Below are 18,080 nucleotides of genomic sequence, written 5' to 3' on the forward strand. Positions count from 1 at the left end.
CTTTCATCACTTTAAATATATCCTGCCACCCTTTTCTGGCCTGCAGAGTTTCTGCTGAAAAATCAGCTGATAACCTTATGGGGATTCCTTTGTATGTTATTTGTTGCTTTTCCCTTGCTGCTTTTAATATTTTTTCTTTGAATTTAATTATTTGTCAGTTTAATTAATGTGTCTTGGTGTGTTTCACCTAGAGTTTATCCTGTATGGGACTCTCTGTGCTTCCTGAACTTGTGTGGCTATTTCCTTTTACATGTTAGGAAAGTTTTTGACTATAATCTCTTCAAATATTTTCTCAGACCCTTTCTCTTTATCTTCCTCTTCTGTGACCCCTCTAATTTGAATGTTGGTGTATTTAATGCTGTCCCAGAGGTCTTTGAGACTGTTCTCAATTATTTTCATTTTTTTTTCTTTATTCTCCTCTTTGGCAGTTATTTCCACTAGTCTAGGACTGGAGTTGGTAGTTGGGTAGAGCTGGGTCTTGGTGCTGAGATGAGGACCTCCAGGAGACCTCACTCTGATTAATATTCCCTGGGTTCTGAGGTTGTCTATTAGTCCAGAGGTTTGGACTCAGCACTCCCACCATAGGAGTTCAGGCCCAACCCCCGTCCTGAGAACCAAGATCCTGCAAGCCCCACAGCATGGCCAAAGAAAAAAAAAGGAGCAGTACAATAACAAAGCATAAATATAAAATAAAATAAGAAAAATAAAAACTTTATTAGAAAAAATAAAAATACAAATGAAACAACAGAACCACAACCTAAAAAAAACAAAAGTCAGAAAAGGTCTTGGCTGTGGGGGGTGGAGCTTAGGCAGGGCAGGGTTTAGGGTGGGTGGGGCCTAGGCTCAGGACCTGCACATCTGGAAAAGGCAGCATGGCTAGAGGGGGCCTCAGAGTGCAAACTGCAGAGGTAAGGCCCTGGGTGGGCATTGGGGGGGTGGGGGGGGGGTTAGGCTCAGGATGGCTGAAGGGAGCCTCAGAGGGTGGAGGATTAGGCCTGGGACCTCACCAGGCTCTCCGGGGCCCAAGTGGGCAGAGGAAACGCTGGCCACATTCCTTTCTGATCCTCCACTCACCCGAGGGCCTCTCTCCATTCCTGTTGGTGCCCTCACTGTGGTTGGGCTCATTCTGAGCATGGAACCCCTCCCCTCCCCCAGCCACCCCTCAGGGGCACTGGTCCCATCCATCCAGCCTCTACTTTTCCTCCCCCTTCCCTCCCCACAACATCTAACCCAGTCAACTCAGGGGTTCCTCCCATCCCCTTAGGTGTCCATGGTCCCCCACCAGTGCCTGGTAGGTGCCCTAGTTGTGAGGAGACGTGAACTCCATGTCCTCCTAGTCCTCCATCTTGACTCTGCCACCAGAGAGCAGGAAATGATTTTAAAGGTAGTAAAACCAAGGGGCAAGTTTTATTTTGCCATCTATGAAATGAAGATAATAATAATAACAGCCTCTCAGAGTTGTTTGGAAGATTCCATATAAACATTTAGTACAGTACTGGCACAGCATAAGTGATCAATAAATGGTGGTTATATTAATATCATGATAGTTGTCATTATTTCTATTTTTAGATATGGATGCACAAGGATGAATCTAAGGTAGTTCTTATGTTTCCAATTTGAATGACTGCATGGATAGTAGTAAATTCACTGGAATGTCGAGCAGGCAGAAGAAGCAGATTGAGAAGGTAAGATAAAGAGCTCATTTTATAAATGATGAGCTTGAGATACCCATGAGACATTTAGTGGTGGTGTCCAAAAGGCAGTTCAAAGTAGGAGTTTTGATATCAGGAGAAATTTTCAAGTATAGACAGTATTGGGAATATGGAAAAGAAATGTAAGATGTAATGATATGAGACGGAATCATGTATAAATGTTTAAGGATTTTGTAGAAGAGAAATCCATGAAGGAGAATCAAAAGAAATAGGCAAGAAGATACAAGGAGAATCAAAAGAGAGAAATACCAGGAAAGACAAGGTAACAGAATTTCCAACAGCAAACTGTCAACAGTATCAAATGCAAGATAAATTCACATAGTGAGTATAATATGTCTGTTGAGTTTAACAATATGAATATCACTTATGACTATTACAGTAATGAAATGACTATTTAATAAATACTACAAAGTATAATGCCAGCTAAGTCTATATTTGAGTGCTACCATTTTAAATTATGATAATAGTGCCTGGTCTAATTGATATAATGAACAAATACACTAACATTATAAACACAAAAATGCATTGATATATATGTATATCATGATTATAAACACACAAATAATTTTGGGTATAATTCTTAGACTTACCACCAATTCCCAGAAACCAATAGAAGCCAACTTGAAAGAATAAAAATGTGTTCATGCTGGCAGTGTTTACAGTAAAACTGAAATAATATAGCTGATATACAAATTCTTTAAGCTTTTCATATTTTCTATACATTGAATGCTACCCTACTTTCTGAATGTTTCCTTGAACAAAGAACTTCTGACTCCATGAATCAGAAATATAGCTAACTTATGGTGTATCTTATAAAGACCATCTAAAGTAAATGTGTCACCAACTTCATTCAACAAGTGAGTTTACTTAAGCTACTAATAAAAATATGTACCGGGCTTCCCAGGTGGCGCAGTGTTTGGGAGTCCACCTGCCGATGCGGGGGACACGGGTTCGTGCCCCGGTCTGGGAGGATCCTGCATGCCGCGGAGCGGCTGGGCCTGTGAGCCATGGCCACTGAGCCTGCGCTCCACAACGGGAGAGGCCACAACAGTGAGAGGCCCACGTACCACCAAAAAAAAAGATAAAAAAAATATGTACCCATGTTGCAGACACTATTCAGGTCTTTTATTAACATCTATTATCAATCTTCCAAACAGTGCCTCAAGGCCAGTGGTATTAAACCAAATTTAAAGGTGAATAACTGAAATTTAGTGGGGTTATGTAACTTGTCCAAGGACATAAAGCTGGCAAGTAACAGAATGAAGATTCTGACACCAAAGCTCATGCTTTTCCCCACTACACTCTAATATTATCACTATTCCTGAACAATCAGAAGTAAGAGATGTTTTTTACATGCCAGTATACTTGAGAAAGATTTCTCTACTCTTTCTTTTCCTTACTGCTAAGACGATTTCTTCTCCTAAACCCAATCTTTGTGAGAATAGCTCTATTTGCATTATCACTTAGTCTTCTGTAAGTTGCCTCTTTATATCCTTGGCTTACTTGGTTTTGCTTTTCTTTTTTTTCTGGTGAAAGTTCTTTATGTATTTTGGATACCAATCTTATATGTGTAATACATTGCACAAATTTCTTTTCCCAGAATAGTACATATCCTTCAACTTTAGGTCTCTGTCACATAGACTTTATTTTTACAAGCTCAAAAGTATCTATCTATTTCTTTTTTTTTTTTTTTTTTTTGCGGTACGCGGGCCTCTCACCATTGCGGCCTCTCCCGCTGCAGAGCACAGGCTCCGGACGCGCAGGCCCAGCGGCCATGGCCCACGGGCCCAGCCGCTCCGCGGCATGTGGGATCCTCCCAGACCAGGGCACGAACCCATGTCCCCTGCATCATCGGCAGGCGGACTCTCAACCTCTGCGCCACCAGGGAAGCCCTATCTATTTCTTTATAATTTTGCTTTCCTGTGCCTTGCATAAGAAATTCAACCCTATTCCAAAGCCAATAACATATTTACTTTTTATTTATTTTCATAGTTTAAATTTTTAATTTGTTTGCATATTCAAGTCTTTAATCCATCTAAAAGGTTTTTAAAAATAATTTGAGATGGGGTGCTCTTTGTCATACAACTCTATTGATTGAATAGGCCCTACTATTCCTACTATTTTATAATACAAACTCTGTCATAGATCAAGTTTCCTTATATAAACAGCCTTGTTTCTGAGTTCCAGTTTGTCCATTTAGACTATTTGTCTATTCTTATTCAAATGCCATTCTATTTTAATCACTATTCTATAAATAAAAATTATTAGCTGAAATATAAGTTTCTATAAAATAAACACATACCTACTCATTAGTCTTCTTTAAAGTTGGCTTAGCTATTTTTGACCCTTTGCTTTTCTACATGAATTAGCTTATCAAGTTCTATGAAAAGAATTTGACAAGGATAATGATTTGAATTGTATTAATTCCAATGATTTTGGGTGACTCTGGGAGAACTGACATCTTTATAATATTGAGCTTTCACTTCCAAAAACATAGTTTGAATCTCATTTTATCAGATTATCCCTCAACTATCTCTCATTATTGATGTTATCTCTGTACTCCTCTGTCATTCCTTCTCATTTTTCAATGATTGCTGTTCAGACCTCACTGACATTTCTCCAATATATACAGAGACAATATTTCCAACACTCTGGGTACTTTGAGTTCCTCCTCTCAAATATCTTATCTTCCATTATATACCTCTAGCTGCTCCCATAGTCATACTATACACCTTGATATTTCCAATAGTTACAATAATTGTAATTCCTTCAATTTTCTTTTAGTCATTCTACTACCTAATGACAACCTCTTTGCAGCTTATTCACTATCGTACACTAACCACTGACTTCATAAGAATCTCCAACAAGAGTAAATAAAAATCCCTGTTTGCCTAGAAAAGTTCTAGTTTATGCCTGTTGTCCAGTTGTAATTATTAGAGCATCTTTCACTCTCAAAATTGACTGATTGGATAAAAATTGACATTGGATGGTATAGTTATGCTACTTTCAATGCACTGATCTATCGTGTTTTTACTACCCTTCACCTTTTCATGACTCCCCATCCCCTTACTGTATTCTCTCTTCTCTAAGTTTGCTTGCATGCATCCTGGACTCTCTCAACTTTCTCTTATTTTGTGGTCTGTATTGCAAAAAAACACAACCATGGTCTGCTTCCAGCCATAATGAATTGTCTGGTAATAAGTTTACCCACCCTCCATAAATAACTAGAATGCTGGACCAAAACATATAAACTATTTTTTTAAGACAGTGGACAGTAGACAACTCATGATTGATCCCTGAGAGGGAGAAATAAGGTAAGGCTTCTGATCACTAAAGATTTCTGTCTGGTGGCACATTCTGAACTATGATGCAAGGCAAAGGAGCTCATGAAAAATGTGGATACCTCACTGAGCTAAACAGAAATTGGAGTTTACAGAGTTGGGTTGGTGATGATGTGGCTGGAATTACAGAACAGAGAGCACTGGAGAAGACTAAACTATGCACAGAAAAACTCCAGAAACTGACATAGGGCTCAACTTGATTCTTTGGCTGAATGCAAAGCTGTACATACATAAGGTAAGACTCCATGAAAATAAGCAAAGAATAATTACTAGAAAGTGGAAGAACAATTCCAGGAACTCACGCAGAGCTGGGAGACATTCAAATCCAAACAAATCATAACACTTCACTAGAGACTCCAGAAGTATCACATCTTAGTAGCAGAGTTAAACTGGCCCTAAAGTTCAGGCTACTCTAGACCTGCCTTAGTGATACTTAAAAGCAAGCCTTGATGTTCACAATGGAGTAACTGGTTCCACATCTACCTAATACCATAAACAACTAATAAACTGAATAAAATATTTGAAATAGATGTTTTCAGACACTGGATAATTAGCATCACAAAGGTGGGATCCCTAATAGAAGGAAAACAAATGAGATAATTCCTATGATAACTCTAGCTTTCGAGACACAGGGATGGGAGACGTTCTAATTGTAACCAGACAGATTAAAAAGACCCCTTTGAACACCTGGAGCATTCAGTAGATACTCCAGAAGGGTCGTGTCTGGACCCAGAAAGACCCAACAAACATCACTACATTAGGCCTGCACTAAGAAAACTTTAAATAAGCCTATGTGTATCATTGAGGGCAAAGAGAAAGACAAAAAATAGACATATAAAATAATTAATTAAACAGTATATTATAAAGTGATAGTTTCTAAAAGAAAAAGTAGAACAGCATATGTGGGGTGTGTGGAGGAGGACAAAATGAATAAGTCACTAAGGTTGGCCTCATAGAGAAGGTGGCATTTGTTATACAAATATCTGGTAGAAAGGGCAAATGGGAATAGTCATTGCCCTAAACCCTAAGCCAATGCTCTAAGGTGGAAACATACCTGGCTTGAGGTACAGCAAAGAAGCCAGAGCTGTGTGGGCAAGGCAGAAAGTAGTAGGAAATGTGGTCAAAGCAGTGCATATATTGTAGGGTAGGATAGGTGGGTTGGACCAATGATTTTGCAGGATCTAGGGGGCCATTTTAGAGATATCATCTTTTATGCTGAGATGCAAAAATTAATTAGAGGAGTTTAACAGAGTAATCATGTGATATGACCTACATCATAAAATTACTCCCATTTCCCTGTTAAGAGTACACATTAAAGACCTAGAATATAAACAGGGGGCCAGTTAGGAGAGTTTTATCACAGACATAGAAAGTAATTGGCAGAGCTAGGCCTGAAATTCAGGCATGCCTAATATAGAGTACATATTCATAACGATTGCAATTTGCTTGATGATGATGGTTATGTTGATGATAATGATGATGACGATATTTTGCAATAGCAGATTTGAAAGAAGAAGAAAGAAGATGAAGAAAAGGACTAGAAGAAGGAGAAAGAGAATGAAGAAGAGCAGAACAAAAACAGTAGTAATAATCTAGTAATAATTTGTTGTGATAGTTTTTCCTTTTGCTGTTTTTAGTCTTATCTCTACTGTTGAGGTGTTTTAGTAAAAACAATAGCCATCAAGTAGTCAATCTCTATTATCTATCTACCAAACACCACGGTAGGCTCTTTAGCTGCATTTTCCCATTTAATATGCACAATGCTCACATGAAATAGTATTATCATCTTTGCTTTACAGATGGAAAACTGAGGTGCCAAGAGATTAATTTAACCGATCAATGGTAAAACAGCTCGTAAGTATGACTCAGTATATAAACCCAAGTCTGTTTGAATCCATTGCCCTGTGATCTTTCTACCATGATATGTTGCCTCTGTTTACTGTCAAGTCTGGCCATAGCCAGGATGAAGTTTTACTGAGACTGAAATCTCCAAGATGGAGACTAAAGCAGCAGCAAACTCTTAGAATTTTTAAAGTCCAATTCAGACATGTCATATATAAAAGTGTGTGTGTGTGTGTGTGTATGTGTGTGTGTTTAAGCTACATTACTGTTTATAATAATGTGAGAAATATTTCATTGTTATAAAAAAAAACTTAAAAAAATTTCACATTATATACCTCAGAGGAAATTCTGTTGGCACACCCAGACAAAACAGGATTGATGAAATAAGAAAGAGTCAAAATGATAAATAGGTATGTTTTGTTGTCTCAGGTTGTTCCTGGAATGCAGTTAATTCCTTTATGACTAGAGGCCTGAAACACTGCATTATATTCAAAGTAAGAGAGAAAAAAGAAACAATTTATTCTTAATGTATGAACTTCTGAGTTCATTAAACATTTCAAAATAAGAAATTAAAGAAAAAGCATCTCACTGACTGCTGATAGGACAGAAAAAATACTATAAATTGTCTGGCAGCAATTTAGAAATATGAATAAAGAGTTTTAAAAATATTAATATACTTTGCCCATCAATTTCCCTCAAGGAATTTATCCTAAGGAAGCAAAATGAAATCTGGGTAACACTTCATGCATAAAGATGTTTACTACAGTGTTATTTATAACAACCGATAATGGAAAATAATCTTTATGCCCAAGATTTAAAGAAATGGTCCAATAGTACATAGCTATTGTACAGCCATGTTTATGAGGTTTTTAATGACAGAAAATTGCTTGTGATACCATTTAGCTTCCTTATAAGTAAGATATAAAAATGTATATATGGTATAAATTTAATTATTCTCCAAAAATAAAATAGAAAATAAATAAGCCTAGAAGTAAATATGCCAAAAGTTAATAGTATTTGCTTCTAGGTAGTAAGATTATGGGTGTGTGTTTTGGGGGGTGGGGGCCATGTGCTTTTTCTCTGCTTCTAATAATTATCTATATTTTCCAAATTTTCTACAGTGAGCATTGGATACTTTTATAATCAGAAAGGGGAAAAAATTAACTCAAAGAGATAAAAAGATTATAAAGGAAAGAAAACAGTTTCAACAGTCCAGGCACATCACTTCATTTCTTCTTATTGGCTGAAGTTTTATCATATTTAAATAAAAAGATTTGCTTTCACATCATACGAGTGTTCTGCTGCATCAATAATAAATTTCCACATAAGAATATTTAATATAGGTTTTTCAGAGAGAAAATTACTTTTCAATAAAGATACCGCGATGTTTAGTTATCATAGATTCTTGCAAATGTACTATTGAACAACTACTTCAGGGGGTTAATATATCGGTCCTGGAATACAGCACCATATGTTCCAAGCTTTTATCACTTTCTAAAAACATAAGGAAGATAACCCAAAAGCTAGACCTGTTTATACAGTATATTTGATGCTTTGATTTTTAGTGGAGTCAGCCTTTGATGACTAATATTTCTTTTGCCCGCTAGTACCAAACCCAAAATAAGGCTCCTGACTAGATTACATTCATGAAGGTCTCATTTTAAAGGAAATTGGAGAGATGGAAAAAGATTACAGGAAGAGACATCATAAAAACAGGCCTCACAAGTCAAACTTAATAGTAAAACCATTCTTTTTCATATAGACAACCATGAAAACAAATATCCTGTGAGCTAGAGATATGTATTATATCTTCCCAGCAGATCTTTATGCCTTCTTGAGACAGATTTCCATAACTATATAATGTGATTACAGTTGAAGAAGCAATGGCCCACAGAAAGAGGCTGATAAAGCATCAGGCTCCAGGAAACCAGATAAACATGTTCATGATTTCTAATTGTAACAAGCGTAGGATAACACTGGATATGAAGCTAGAACTCAGACAGACCGAGCAAATATTGGTTCCTTCAACTTTAAAAATAAGTATCCATAAAACAGCACCAACTCTCTTATTAGAATAATAACTTGGAACATATTCATGTTACTTCCTTGATTGATAGAGAAGATTCAAAAGAGACTGTATGACTTTAACATGTAGTATGAAAATTATAACACCCTGGAAGAGACATTTTAAGCAACAAAATGAATATACCTGTAAGCAAACTAGAAGAGAAAAGAACAAGAAACTTTGAAATGTATGACCAACTTGTCCAAAAGACTATCCCAGGTGATATATATCACTTAAGAAACACATTTTCCTAACCCTCGAGTCATCCCACTGCTCTGCAACTCCCGCACCTGACCATAGGAGTTATATAAGGATAGTCTTTATGAGAGACTAACATGAAAGAAAAACTAGACTAGGAATTCAACATGGCCCAAAGTTAAAAAAAAAAAACACTTTAATGTCAGAGTTTCTGTTAGGTCTCTACTTATCAAAGGATATAAGAACAGACTCTGTTCCTTGAAAAGTAATCGGTCTCATTTCTTAGGAGTTAGTGGATTCCTGGTTACAGTAGGCAAGTTGAAAGGTATACATGTGCTGTGTATAAACAGGAAAAGAGTAGTCCCCTTTATGAATTTAGAAATCCTGGCAGATTATACTGCTTTAAAGAAAATGTTTCCTTTCCTTAATATGAATTGACTACACTGCCTCAGAATTACTGTTTGTTTTTCAGTGGTGTGTGTATGTGACAATTGTAAGTTACTGACATGAGACAGGCACACCAACAGAAGAATGAGGGGTTGTATGCTTACCTCATGGTAGCAGAGAGGTCTTCACAGGGAACCCAAACTTGGAGTGCCAAGATTCAGTCTTGTACATGTGGTTAAAGCCTCCTGTTGTGAGTTATACTCTCAAGAGTCAGTAACATAGACTTTGGAAAAAGCACTTTGAGGATCATTGATTGTCTTGCTGGAATAAGAGGGACAATCCTAGGGACAGGTGAAGCCCTGTAGGCAAAGTATAGGTTTCCCAAAGGTGGTTTCAGGGAAGGAATATTATTCTTACTATGAAAAACTGAAAAAGGAATTCCCTCATGGGAGAGTAAGTCAAACTAAGAAGCAAAGCAAGGAACTAAAGTTTGTCCTAGAGCAACAATCTGTGTGAGGTTTAACTTTTTTCCCACTGTTCTGAATTGCTATATCATATATAGCTAACCATGTTCAAAGTTCTCCCATATATTTAATTCCTTCTAGTTAGCCCTAAACGTCAGTAAACATTACATACACCCAGTCCTGTGTCAGTGGTGTAGAAAATTAAAAGAATCGGTAGTAAAGTGAAGTGGCTGTTCCTGAACCCCTCTTCTGCTGAAGCCAGCATGCCAGGAACAGCATTGTGTCAAGGACAAATGAGGGTCCCTAAATTCCAGACACTGACCACTGACTACCTAACACATGACTCAAGTTGCAGTTGAAAGAAACAGAGAGAAGCAAGCAACCAGGTGAAAGAGCAAGCAGAATAGATTGACTTGGGAAGGGAAATTAAACAAACTCCTCACTTTCTCCCAAATATGCTAGAAAAAAATGACCCTGAAGGAAGAAGGCAGATGTTAGATTATAGGGCTATGCTTCATCTGCTTAAAAGAATCCTATCACTATGTGTACAAATTTGTGCAAAGTCTTCCAGAATCAGCTGTCTGATAATGATAACTGATTTCTTAGGGTTAGATTTTTATTAATGTTTTTCAAAGCATATGTCATTAGTTCTCTCTATTTTCATCAATACTTTTATTCAAAACAGATTTGAACAGGATTATAAAAACATACACTGTTATGTTAGAAAATGTAGATGAAGTAATCGTGGTTAAAGATAGATTAATACTATCAGAATAACAGAAAAGTTAGTATACAAAAAAAAAAGCAAAAAAGCTTTCCAGAGTCATTATATTGGGCTATAAAATTGGCTCAGAGTTTTCCAGCAGCCAAAGCAAAGGGAAAAAGTAGGAAGAGTTACAAGAATCATATTGTTTTTAAGATAGAAACACCTTGTTATATAGGAGAAGAAAAGCTTTTTCTGAAACTGAGTCCTGTGAAAAAAATAACATACAGAACAGCATTCTATAATAAACATAATAGCAAGTCACTTGCTATGGTTCCTTATAGTGTCCCCCAAGGAAGCCTAGCACATAACACTAATGCTTCCATCGGTAAAGAACACTTTGAGTTCTCAGATAATCTATTTGTTTTTTTCATAATCACCGTATAGCAAAAGTTAGCATATTATACCTGTTACTGTCTATCTCTTAGAATAAAATGATATCACTACACACATATACAAGAATATATTCCTAATATGGTCATTATTTTGATATTACTAAAATAACACAAAAGCATAATCTTCCTACCAAAACCACACTGAAGGTATCCACTATTTCTCTCACCTGTGATTCTTTCACGTTCTCAACAGTAAAGTTGAACCAGACTCGGAAGCGTGGATTACAGGTATCCGGCCTAATGAATAAATCATACTCAAACTCAGAGACCTGGTCCACCCGTCCAAGGTTACCTGTTAATAAAAATTAAGAGAGCTGGGTTTTAATACAAGTTCATGAAGCTCAATGATATATATATACATTTAAATATTATGAGCTCTGACAATGACATTTGTCATCATTCAGTACTTATAGGTTCATTTTTCACAATCTGCAGGGCTGCCAACTCTGAATGTAGTCCAGAAAGAGGAGGTTTTCAGCTAGCCTAGGCTGTGGTATAAGCAACTCTTCCTATCTTTATGACCTAGCAGATCTATTTGTGCTACAAGTATCTTTGACAGATCGAGATGCTGTATAGAGCATGTGGCAAGCCCCCGTAAACCAAGTAAGAATCACAACCAAACTTCAGTTTCCTAGTTAGAAAAACAAAGATGATAATACCTCATGTATTTTGTATTAAGCATTATGGTATACAAATTACTTCTAATATATTTGATCTTGTTTAATTCTCACAACACGGCTATGCAGTTTGTACTGTGTTTGGTGTATTTCCGAACTTCTATCAGAACATGTTAAAGAATATATAAAGCAGAGTAAGTTTTAAACAAAAATTAGGAGTAGTTGCTACATAGCAGTAATAATGGTAAAGTCGCAAACAACCATGAAATTAATTTCCATTTCCTCCACCAACAGAACAGGCATGTCAAAAATGTATTAACTTAGATGTGAGTCCCATTCTTTGTCTCTCCTCTCTCTGCCTGATATTCTAATGAGTGGTAAATTGCCCAAAATGTTAACAGTGGGATGCAATAAAAACAAAAGCTAAGAGTCTTGTGAATTCCCAAACCAGATAATCAACAACTAAAGAAGAGTAAACACAACTATAGAAAACAACAAAGCAATTGATTGAGAAGTCAGTATAGTATTGCACTTGAAGAGCACAGCAACATCCTACTTTTAACAGTAAGGTCCTTCTGTATAGCACAGGGAACTATATTCAATATCCTGGGATAAACCATAATGGAAAAGAATATAAAAAAGAATGTATATATGTATATAACTGAGTCACTCTGCTGTACAGCAGAAATTAACAGAACACTGTAAATCAACTATACTTCAATTAAAAAAAATTTTTTTAAATAATTCCATAAGTCATCCCCCAAAAATGAGCTCTAGCCTATCTTTCTCCAAAAGAACACTCAGAATTAAACTTTAATCTTATATCCACCAAAGTTTTTAATTATTTCTTTTACTAGTTCTACTGGCATGTCACTTGCTTTTCTGAGCAACAGTTGTAGTAGATGCAGTACTAGCCTGGGAATCATCAGACCTGAATTCGAGCTCAATTGACTCACTGTGCAACAATGGCCTCATTATTGTAATATTCTGCAATACTCTGCAATATTCTCATTTTGCAGATGAGAACTCTCAGGGCCTCATCTGCAAAATGAGAATATTGAGTTACCTAACTTCTAAGGTTCCTTTCAGCTGTAACATTCTTTGGCTGCCTGACTCTAGGATTGATCAGGCAGTGATCCAAGACAATAAGAGAATATTTCCTTCAAAACCAAATCAATTAACCTTAGGGTGATTTTTGTCTGCTCTCATTAAAATGTGGGTGGAGAAACCAAACTTATTCCTCCTTCCAGAGCCAAAACGATCAGTTACCTCAAGTTAAGTACATAAATATTTTTAAAAATGCATTGATGGGAAAATACAAATAAGAGCTAATCAGGACAAAAAACTTTTAATTTTTCTAGTTTCAATTGTCTTCAGAATTTCCAAGGAGATTCTTCAATGAAATAGTCCTTTCAAATATTATCCTCCAAAAATATTTACTAAGCTTCTGTTGTAGAAGGCAAAACACTTATTACATGAGAGCACTAAACTTGAAATCAGAAGATCTAGACTCAAGTTTTTTCTCTGTCACTTACTGAGTGACCTTGGAAAATTCACTTAACCTCTGTCAACCTCTGCTTTTTCAACTATAAAGTAAGAATCATATAAATAGAAATATGAATATTTATCTCTAGGTTAATTAATATGAACATTAATTTTAACTAGTATATAACTGATATTAACACGAATTTTCAATAGAAAATTAACATTTTCTGAGCATTCCTACATGCCACATACTGTCCCAAATGCTAGGTATACTAACCTATTTAATTCTCACAACAACACCCACGTGGTAGAAACCATTACTATCCTCATTTTACATATGAAAAAAACAAGGGACGAAGATATAATATAACTTATCCAAAGCTATATAGCATGTAAGCAAGTATGAGTCAGCTGGAATTTGAATTCAAACAATATGTCTCTAGCCACTAGACAACAGCTTCTACTAAAAAAGCTGGTTGGAAGAATATAAAGATAATACACACTGAAGGTACAATATAAGTTATAATCCTTAATAAAAACTTACTATCCTTAAAACAACAAAAAGTGAAAAAAGCCACTATTTTCTTGACTTCTAAAAGTTCACGGTTGAAAAATTAAACATTAATGTACATTTCAACATTCAAAGGAAAGAAGATTTTTATTTTGTTTTTAATTCTGGACCACTATAAATGGATTCTGACTAATAATAACATGTCTTAAAATTGTTGCTATATATTGTGTCTAATAATAATTCACCATATGTGTCTTAAAATTTACAGTTTCAAAATTATTTCAGATCCTTTATATTACTAAAGCCTCACCATGACCCCATAATGAGTAAACTGAGACTCAGGAATGTTTAGTGCTTGCTTAAGTTCATGCTTTAAAGCACCACGGCGAGACCTTGAAACAAAGACTTCTTTTTTTTTTTTTTTTTTGCGGTACGCAGGCCTCTCACTGTTGTGGCCTCTCCCGTTGCGGAGCGCAGGCTCTAGACGCGCAGGCTCAGCGGCCATGGCTCACGGGCACAGCCGCTCCGTGGCATGTGGGATCCTCCCAGACCGGGGCACGAACCCGTGTCCCCTGCATCAGCAGGTGGACTCTCAACCACTGCGCCACCAGGGAAGCCCGAAACAAAGACTTCTGACTCCATTGTGTTACACTTTGGAATATACCATACCTACAGCCAATTCATTTCTTCAGCCATTCAATCAGTTATTCATTCAAAAAGTACTATACTATGTACTATACAATAGAACAGATAGTAAGTCAAACAAAAAGGTCTTTGCTTTCACTAAGTTTACAGTTCCAAATAATAATAAGCATCTGGTCTTTGGTCTTCTGTAACTATTCTGTTGGCCTTCTTCACCATTCCTATGAGGAGTATTCTCTCTATGTGTATGCATAAAAATGCTTTCCTTGTATTACCAATAATATTTCAACAAAGTGCCAATTTATGATGTTCTGAAAACAGCTATTGAAATAAGCTGACCATGCCTCTATATCATCTGGTTCCCTTCTACTTATATGAAAGGAAAGAAAAAAAAGCAAATAAGAATTTAAAATATAGGACAAATACAAAAAAAAAAATTATATGTAGATTTTAAACAAAATATATCAATAAATGTGTTAAATATAAATGGACTAAATATTACAAACAGAGATAAAAATACTCTGGATAGAAAATCAACTATATATATTGCTTATAAAGACAAACTTTACATTTAAGAGTACAGAAAGACTGAAAATAAATGGTCCTTTCAACTATCATCAGCCAAAAATATTTACTGAGCCCTATGTTGTAGAGGGTACAATACTTACTAATTTAATGAAAAAGTTTTAACAGGAAAGCACTATCAAAAAAAAGCTAATGTAGCTATATTTATCTTAGACAAGGTAGGCTTTAAATCAAGAAATGTTACTAGAAATGAACAGAGATATTTCATGATGCAAAAAAGGTAAGTCCATCAACAAGATACAAAAATCTTGAAAGTATATACAACTAACAATAGATCTTCAAAATATATAAGTAACATTTGACAAAATAAAAGAAGATAGAGACAAATTTAGAAATATAGTGAGAAATTTTAACATACCAATACCACAAACTGAGAAAAACCAAGATAATATTCAGAAAGGATTTAGACAATTTGAAAATGTGATTTAAAAGGATATCTAGTTCTAATTACAGAACACTTTTCATTTGTAGAACTACAGAATATATATCCTTTTCAAAAGAACATGATACATTCACAAAATTGATCATATGTTGATCCATGAAGGAAGTCTCAACAAATTTCAAAGGAATTTATACTATATTGCATATGTTCTCTTATCCCAGTGATAGTATTTTAAACTAAATCATAATCAGTATATGTCAATCAAAATTTTTGGGATGTAGCTAAATCAATTCTAAGATGGAAATATATATGTACACATACACATAGATTGATTTTCATTGATTTACACATAATATAAAATGTACTCTGAAAATCAATTATCTAAGCTCCTATTATAAGAAGCTAAAAAGTGGGAATACATATTGAAACAACCACTAGGGAGAACAGTTTGGATGTTCCTTAAAAAACTAAAAATAGAACTACCATATGACGCAGCAATCCCACTCCTGGGCATATACCCAGAGAAAAACATAATTCAAGAAGACACATGCACCCGAACATTCACTGTAGCACTATTTATAATAGTCAGGACATGGAAGCAACCTAAATGTCCATCAACAGAGGAATGGATACAGAAGATGTGGTACATATATACAATGGAATATTACTTAGTCATAAAAGGAACAAAACTGGTAATATGCACAGACGTGGATGGACCTAGAGACTGTCATACAGAGTGAAGTAAGTCAGAAAGATATAAACAAATATCGTACATTAACGCATATATGTGGAATCTAGAAAAATGGTATAGATGATCTTATATGCAAAGCAGAAATAGAGACAGAGACGTAGTGATCAAATGTATGGATACCAAAGGGGAAAGGCTGGGGGATGGGATGAATTGGGAGATTGGGATTGACATATATACACTACTGATACTATGTATAAAATAGATAACTAATGAGAACCTACTGTATAGCACAGGAAACTCTACTCAATGCTCTGTGGTGACCTAAATGGGAAGGAAATCTAAAAAAGAGGGGATATATGTATACGTATACCTGATTCACTTTGATGTACAGCAGAAACTAACACAAAATTGTAAAGCAACTATACTCCAACAAAAAATTAATTTAAAAAAAGGAGAGAACAATGTAGAGAATCCCATTTAAAAGAAAGAAGAGCGATACTTTCAAACAAAAAAAGTGGAAGGAAATAAGACAGGTAAGAGGAGAAAATCATATAAATTTTTAAATGTACTCTGCAGAAAATTTAAAACATGAAGAGATAGTTTTTGAAAGACTTTTAATATGAACAGACTCCAGCAAGCTCATACAGAAAAAATAAAGAGTAAGAATACACATATAATAATATCAAAAATTAAGAGAGACTAGTACTACATGTCCTTTACAATCAGACAAGAAGAAAAAAAAGCAACAAACATATTGTAAACTATGTATGTCAATACACTTGAAAAATAGATGAAATGTATAATTTCTTATAAAAACACAGTTTATTGAAACTAAAATATGAAGCAATATAAAATGTGAATTATTCAATAACTACTAAATGGACCAGATCCTTAATTTTAAATGTTCCCACAAAAAGAATTCCAGTCCTAACGGTTTCACTTCTGAACATTAACAAAATAAAGAACAAATAGGTGATCATCTCAAAAGCAGAAAAAGTATTTGATAGAAAAGCAACATCTCTACTTCTGGCTCAGACATGTTGAAGTAACTATAAAGAGACTAGCCCCACTGTCAAGAATTTTAAAGCTGGGAAAATATATTAAACAACTGTTTTCAGACATTAGGAAATAGACAACATGATACAGCGATCCATGAGAGAAGAGACACTCACAAGATGAGCTCCCACAATAGGACTGACTCTCCACCACGGAAAGACTTCCCAACTATGTCAGGAAACCAGACACCAACCAGACTAAAGAGGTCCCGTGAGCTGTGTGTACAGAAATAAAATTTGACGCTGTTTAAGCAGCTGAAATCTGAGAGTAGGGCATTAGAAAGGAGAAAACTATACAAGATGGTGGTAGTGAGGGGGTAACCCAGAAAACTCTAGGATCATTTCTTGTAAGTCTGTGGCTGAGGGCTAGACAGCACATGCACAGGGTGAAACTACATTAGATTTATCAAAGAGAACTTACTTCAGTGTTGAAAGAAAATCAGAGATACAGTAAGTTCCCTACATATGAATGACTTACATTCCAAGAGCGCATTCGTAGGTCCAATTTGTTTGTAAGTCCAACAAAGTTAGCCTAGGTATCCAACTAATACAATTGGCTATATAGTACTGTACTGTAATAAGTTTATAATACTTTTCACACAAATAATGCATAAATAAACACCAAAAACAAAGAAAACATTTTTAATCTTAGAATACAGTACCTTGAAAAGTACAGTAGTACAGTACAACAGCTTGCATACCGGGGCTGGCATCAAGTGAAACAGGCAAGGAGAGTTACTGACTGGAGGAGAGGGAGGAGGTGGGAGATGGTAGAGCTGAAGGGTTTCAGCAATAGGAGACGGAGGGCAAGCTGCAATTTCACTCACATCTGACGTTGATGGCACTGGTTCCGGTTCCTCGCTGGATTCAATTCTATCTACTCTCTTCAAAAAATGATCCAGTGATATACGGATAGTAGCTCCTTTTTTCTCATCATAGATGACA

The 18,080-nt window shown here is 35.7% G+C and overlaps 1 protein-coding gene across 1 annotated transcript in view; it reads right to left on the bottom strand.

The window, feature by feature from the left end:
- Positions 1-18,080, bottom strand: part of AGBL4 (ATP/GTP binding protein like 4) — a 1,318,619-nt gene that overhangs the window by 1,184,680 nt on the left and 115,859 nt on the right. Inside the window, exon 3 of the mRNA XM_032637699.1 lies at positions 11,335-11,459. Within this exon, the coding sequence (XP_032493590.1) occupies positions 11,335-11,459 (125 nt within the window). The remainder of the gene's footprint in view (positions 1-11,334; positions 11,460-18,080) is intronic.

Source organism: Phocoena sinus, chromosome 1, assembly GCF_008692025.1.
Source record: "Phocoena sinus isolate mPhoSin1 chromosome 1, mPhoSin1.pri, whole genome shotgun sequence".
Classification (NCBI taxonomy): domain Eukaryota; kingdom Metazoa; phylum Chordata; class Mammalia; order Artiodactyla; family Phocoenidae; genus Phocoena; species Phocoena sinus.